Source organism: Austrofundulus limnaeus, unplaced genomic scaffold (assembly GCF_001266775.1).
Source record: "Austrofundulus limnaeus strain Quisiro unplaced genomic scaffold, Austrofundulus_limnaeus-1.0 Scaffold1389, whole genome shotgun sequence".
NCBI lineage: Eukaryota > Metazoa > Chordata > Actinopteri > Cyprinodontiformes > Rivulidae > Austrofundulus > Austrofundulus limnaeus.
The window spans coordinates 46394-53505 of record NW_013953791.1 but is presented as its reverse complement, the minus strand read 5'-3'; the positions used below and the strand labels follow the sequence as shown (position 1 = coordinate 53505).

At 36.6% G+C, this 7112-nt stretch overlaps 1 protein-coding gene across 1 annotated transcript in view; it reads left to right on the top strand.

Annotated features, from left to right (window-relative positions):
- Positions 1–7112, top strand: part of dph1 (diphthamide biosynthesis 1) — a gene marked incomplete at its 5' end in the record, with an annotated part of 40153 nt that overhangs the window by 1501 nt on the left and 31540 nt on the right. Inside the window, 1 exon segment of the mRNA XM_014032182.1 lies at positions 2695–2758. Within this exon segment, the coding sequence (XP_013887636.1) occupies positions 2695–2758 (64 nt within the window).

Here is a 7112-nt window from a genome sequence, read left to right as displayed (position 1 = left end):
TATATATATCTTTTTCTTGCCTTGTCAAGAGGTTTTAGAATTTTTCTATAGATTCATGTTGCATTTGTTAAGTTATCCTTATAAGAAATATTTCTAAGTGAAGAATGCGAACAACCTGCTTTAGAGAAGTACTATAATGTAATTTAAAATCACCTGGGTGTGTTGTTGGTGCTGTTGTATGAAATGATCAGCTCCCTCTCAGCTTATGTGAGTGATGTTATCAGAACATAGTGCTTGTAGACGGCGCTGATTGGATTACTTGTGATCAGACATACTGTGTGCAGGTGGGTTCGGGTTCCAGAACAACAGTAAACTGAATTTTGCACACTGTGTTTACAGCTGCAAGGGCAGAAATGAAGGCTGGTGTTAAGTTACGTATGTTTCCTCATTACAGAAGAGTTGCTCAGAGCTATAAAGGGAAAGTTAACAGCTTTGAGTGGGAGTGTAGATGTTAGGACCAGAATGTGGAGTGGTTAGATTTTTTAACAAGTTCAGATTACCAGACCACTACTGTTCATTTGCTGCAAATTGATCTGTCAGTTGTTTTCCATTGAGCAAAGTCTGTCTCACATTACCAGCACTAATGCGTTTGGTGTTAAATGCTTATCTTACAGAAAGGTTATAATAAGCTGGACATTTTCTGGTGATAAGGCGAAGACTCAGCTTTACATTTTTGTATTTCTTATTTCTGAGAACTTTTCCTTTGCGAAAGCTCACACATATTTTTTTGAGGAAATGTAGTTCAGATCCCCTGTGTGCACTGAGCTGACTCAATCCTTGTTAAGAGTTTGACAGAAAACACGTGAAATTTCTTTAACCGCTGCAACTTTTCTTTAATGTACTTTCATTTGAGCTTGAGATTTTTCTTATGCATCGCTGGTTTGTGTGTTTACATTAGCAGGAGTCATTTTTCTTTGAAGGAATATGCATAAAGGAAAGAGTCCCTGATTGCAGGCAGGGTGCGGACGAGATGCTGATCTAAACTGTGCTTCTGGCCCCTTCCTCCCGTGTTACAAAAAATGTTAAAGATTAGGCCTGTCGGGATGAGCAATAAATCAATTGATCACATTAAAATGAGGTCAATAATTTTTATTTGCCTGCTAGTTTGTTTTCTCCTTGTCTCCTATTTTTTTACTCCTTATCGTAGGAATGCGTGAACTCTCATGCCCATCAGGTTTTTATCAGGTGCATGGTCTCGTAACCTCTCTAGCATGAGGCCCCCCACAACCGTCTTCGGTTATCTTATGCCTTCTTTCAGCTGGCGATGCCTCAGAATGTCCTTAGGGCACCGTGCTGAACCTTGGGTTCCCCAAGTGTTCTTTTTTTTAACTATTACACTACATAAATTCATTAAATTTTTTAGTAAATTTTGTAAACAGGGTGGGGTGACCACAGTTATTTTATGAAGCAAGAGGAAAACACAAAGTAAATTGTGTTGGATTGGATTCAGTAGCTGTTGTGTGTTGTTTTCACAAACTCTGCTACTGGTTCATCTTTAAATTTACGTAAATTTCATAAACCTCTAAATTTTGTAATATGCGTGAGGGTGACTGCAAATATAAAATGAAGCAAGAGGAAGACACATACAGAATAAATCACGCTGGCTTAGCTAGAGGTTGGAATTTATGTTGCAGCCTCAGCAGCTGTTGTGTGTTTTTTTTTTCTAAACCGGTTCAGGACAGTTTGCAACATTTTAATGTACGTAAATTTCATAAACTTCCATAGGGGTGAGGACATTAATCTATATTACTGGATTGGACATCGCCTATAGCCGCTATAGCTAGCAATGCACCATCATAGGCTTCTACTGTACATACGTTAGTAAAAACCTATAATGAAAAGTTCCCAGACTGCTTATAGATTTCTTCTTGAGCAAATACATAGTTTTTACATATCACAACATTGGCAATTTTCTCAGCTTTAATTTAAGCCATATTTTATAGAAATCAGATAAGAAATGAGGGTGCTATGAATATTTTTGTGAAAGACTGACGCGCATCCTGCATTGAAACTCTACCGTTTTGTTGACATGACTCAATGCATAGCAATGGCACCTCTGCGGCGCACAATAAGTCACATGATGTCCAATCCAATAATATTGATCAATGGGTGGGGAGTTTAAATGTTTTCCAAGGAATATTATCGTTTAACGCAATCATTTCTGTGACTATTTATTACCCAGAAAAAGTTGTTTTTTGACAGACCTATTGAATATTATAACATTTTCCCTTAAATTTTTCCTTTTTCCTTAATGCAGAATGAGACTATTTAGCAATCTGGACCCTGTTAAGGTTTCTCAGTCCACATATTTGTAAATTAGTTGACCTCTTGTTGTCAACGTTAATCAAATCAGAATGCCTCATAAAACTTAACTAACTGGTGGATTGACTTTGGGGTAGAATGAGTCAAAGAGTTTTGTAGGATGTGAGTGGCAGGTGGTGGGCTACAGAGACGGAGTTGTGGTACGGTAATTGTTTTGGACTTTCCAACATCATGTCACCGGTTAAAATAAACCAACAGCAGCACCGTGGCAGAATTAATATTGCTCTGAAATGTCACACTTTGCTATCAGCACTCTGAACTAACAGCAGCTATGTATAGCCGGTGCTGTTGAGGATGTATTAAATAACATGTCACCATTGCTCTAACACAAATCTGTAACCTCTGTTTGCTGTTTCCTCTCTCCCTCTCCAGTCGCTCTGCAGCTTCCAGAGGGCCTGCAGATGTTTGCCTGTACCATTGCTGACATAATCGAGAGGTAAGGCGGCGGAACAAAGAGGTTTTGCATTTTTAAATTGACACTATTTCAACTGAGAGTCTGTGAGTGAGCTGCAGGTGTAGAGATCTTGTCAGCAGCATGTGAAGTTTAACTGCTGTGGTCACTTGGCACTCATTTGGAGAGTGAGAGCTTTATCCGACCTCCCTGCCTTTGACTCAGTCAGGGCTTCAGCGGAAAACAAGACACAATTATGATGTTTTTTGGACAGAGCCGATATCATGGCTCCCGTTGTTCACAGCTGGAAAAGGGAAGAGTTATCATTCTTAGTAATCACATCCTGCTTCAATCTGTTTGTGCCCTAATGCATCACACAGACTCAATTTTCATTTTTTATTTTCATCCTGAAGCAAGGAGTCTTTGAGTTTTTGGATGCACCAAACAAAGCAAGTTGTGTTTCAGGGTTGTGATATGAGGTAAATTATTTGTTTACTGTTCAGTAGATAACTATAAGTCATATTCCAAAGAAACTTGTGAAACTGTTGCGAAAATACATAATGTTTTTTTCTCTGGTTGTCTTCCCTGCTGTTTCCTCCCTTGTCTCATTTCTCCTTCCGTTTGTCCAAGTTTGTCAGGAGTGCTGCCTGCCATGTATTTTCTTAAGGAAAATAACTGCCATCATTAAACACTCAGAGTGGATTCCTTTCTGTGTTTAGTCAATAGAAACCTGATTATGAGATGGACAAGATGAAGAATAGAGTGCTAGGAGCTGCCATAGACTTTTCAGGCTGAGTGGATATTTGATTTCACGCAGGAAGCACAGATCACATCAGTTTTTTGGGGATTAATTTGATTTTTATTACATGTTGATTACATGTGCTTTATCCTCTAAGTGTTGGACAGTTCTACCTTTACCACTTCATCAATGTTCATTTCCGACAATGTTTATTTTTTCCCTCATTTCTCAGAAAGATTTTGTTGTGTTAAAAAGTCAGCATAGGGAGTTTTGTCTTTTTATCACAAGAAAGATAACATTTTGATGATGGGTTTTGGGCTTATAACTCCTGCTGCTATCAGACTGAAAGCTGTCACTGCGCACTGCCTAGCTTTCAAATCTGCAACCATGCAGCCCACATTTAGGATTTGATGTTTGAAATGTTCATCACAGATTCTCCTAAATCAGCGCCATCTCTTGTAATGAGAGCAATTATTGGACACTAATTGCTTTTCTGACCGTCTTCATAGCTCATCTTTGTGTCACTCGTTTCTGTATTTTTCATCCTTTCATCACCATTCAGATGATTTCTCTCTTAATTTGCTGCAAAAAAGTATGTTTCCCACAGTTTGTCTTATATAATCCCCACTGCATAGTTTTTGGACTCTGTTTTTCCACTTTTTACATAAATTCCAGTTCTTTTTATAGATTATTTTGATGGAATATTTGACTTCCTAATGTATAATAAAACCTGCTTTGGTTTGGTGTCTTTCATCATGCGCAAAGACTGACAGTTTGACATTATCACTGGTTTAACACCAGCTGAGTTTGAGTGAGTGTGTCTCCCTCTGTGACAGAAAAACCTCTGATCAGCGAACAACCAAATTGGTCATTAGGAACTACACAACAGATTTCCACCAAATATGCTTTTCTGTTCAGTAAGTTTTAACTATGTACCAGTCTGAACTCTGAAGAAATATTCTCACCGCCAAGAAAGTTTGTCAAACAGTGAGATGTGTTTAGGTAATAACAAAATATTAGCCACTATTAATTCCCAAACCCAATAAAATATCCAGTTACACTCAGGTAAAGTCAGTCAAAAATGTGTGACACTACGAGTTATAATTTTTCTGTGTGGGTTTTTTTCCCCAAAAATATTAGGTTTGATTAAGTTAAGCGTTATTGTTTCAGAATCTGGACCATGGATGGGCCACATCCGGCCCGCGGGTGACTTCTGTCCGATCGCCAATAAAACTCCACAAAATAAATAAAGAAAGAAAGAAAGCTTAAAGACGTTGTCTGCCACAAATGGTTTTAATAAAAGTTGTCACTGCACATTGCACAAAGCTAAATATAAGAAATTTACTAAAATCACAAGTAAACAACAGCAATTTTTTACTTGAACCTAGATGTCTTATGCTGTTGCACTTCAGCTCCCTAAAGTAATTGTTTATTTTTTGTTTGCTTCCAAATGTTTTATATTCATATTTATTAAACAAGATTACATCTTATCCATGCATTTGAACATGCAATATGTTAAATCATTGTCTGTTGTTTTAGTAAACATACACTAACATATTTAAAATGGGAGTTTTATTACATTTAGGTAAGTGTGCAGCTCTGTTTGGGCCTAGTGTCAACAAAAAATCGTGGCCCCTTCCATCCTTTAAGTTGCCCGTCCGTGATCTGGACACTGACAGCCACATCATATCTGCTTTTTACACAGTTTTACGGAATCAAATAGTGACTTTGTGCACAACATCACTCAATTCCTTCTTCCTATATAATCTCTGATCTTGATTTAAAGATAAAATTGAAACTTTAATAATAAGGAAAAAAAAAAGGCAAACAAAATCTTGTTTCTTGTCTTCTTTCCTTCTGTAATGTAATCTCATAGGTTTATGCCCTTTGAGCCAGGATAGCCTTGATAAGAATCTCAGCATGGCTCACAAACTTCAGATGATCCTTTAAAAGGATTAACCTACAGGTGGAAGCTTTCTGCTTCTAGATATTTAATTTGACACACAACCGCATGCCCCATCCACCCCCCACTCCTCAGAAAATGAGATTGCTTGCTTTTTTTTTTTTCCGCTGAGAAGCCTCGGAGCAGTTTGAGCTGTAGGAAGGAAAATTAAACCAACTCTCAGCTCGTATGTGACATGTAAGAAATAACAAGGATCATAAGGAAAAAAAAAAAAGAAATGTTTACACCAGATAAAACTCAGGCTGCATTGCCTAAAATCCCATTTTATATTTTATTCATCAATTTAATGGAAAACATGAAAGTTATTAACCTTTGGGATTCTTCTACAATCAGCAGCTGACCTTGTGCTTAATGTTAGATGTAATCAAGGAGTTAGAATGATCTGTCATCATGACTGCCGCTGATGTAGTGTTTATGTGAGAGACGGCTGAGATCCATATTAAAATGTTCTCAGTGGAGCTGGACTGCTAATCCTTAATAAGGACAAGTTGCTCTGAATTATCACTATTCTTAATGCACTTAGCCCAATAAGTGTGCCCTTTACTTGTTTTTTTTTTCACCAGAAGTGCGCTTTCCTTGAGGTGAAGCATAGCATCTTTATCTCTTTTTATTTATTTTGCTTTGATTTTTATTTAGATTTAATATTTGCCTTGAGATATTGGGTAAATGGCTAGATGTCTCACTCATAATCATATTTGAAATTGATTTTAGAATAAAAATGCCACCCTTTTGACCAAGTGTTAAAATGAAAAAACAAAAAACTAAAACTGAAATAATCCATTCTTTTTTTGGATGCATGTTTTTGGTCAATGGGAGGACACCTGATTACCCAGAGAAAATCTGTGTGCACGGGGAGAACATTCAAACTCCATACAGAAAGGCCAGAAAGCGATCATGCGGACACAAAACAGGAATCTTGCCAGAAAAAAAAAAAAAAAAAAAACTACTACGCTATAATCATCTTTTTTGGAAATTTCGTAATTCTACTCTTTAGTTGTAGAGAAGCATGCTATTTTTTTACATTGCTAAATGTCATTTATCTATTTGTTTTGGAAATTTTCATCATTTAGTTCTTTGCCAGTGGTGACAATATCATATGATTTCAAAGACTTTTAAAACTTAGCTCTCAAAGTCAAACGAGGGAAAAACAAGTATTTCTAAACAAAACCAATAATTTCTATAGCAGGCTGCCAGTGATCTATGTGCTGTCACAACACCATATGTTTTTATTGCCTTTGATGGTTTCCCTGCTGTCTCTAAGCTTGAAAAATACTCTTATAAATTTGCTGCAGTATTTACAGCTGACTCTTTTATGGCAGTGGAGAAATATAAATGGTCTAACCTACAGCAGATGGGTATCTCATACATATCAAAACATCAGACTTTTACCTAATTAGAGGTCTTGTTTATATATATTTGATGAATTTGCTGAGGGCATAAAACCAACAGGAGACAAATAAAAACACAAACAAACTGAGAAATAAATGAAACATTTCTTTCTGTGATTCAACAATAGTCTGTTGAATATTATAAAAATATTTCTGCTACAATGTTCTTGTTTAATACTTTTTATCATGTTGTCCTTTGAATTTTTTTATGCTAACCATGAAAGTGATTAGTAATTGGATATTTTATGACAAAGATACATTCATGGTCTGATTAGATATAGTGGAATTTTGTACCTGATGCATATATAT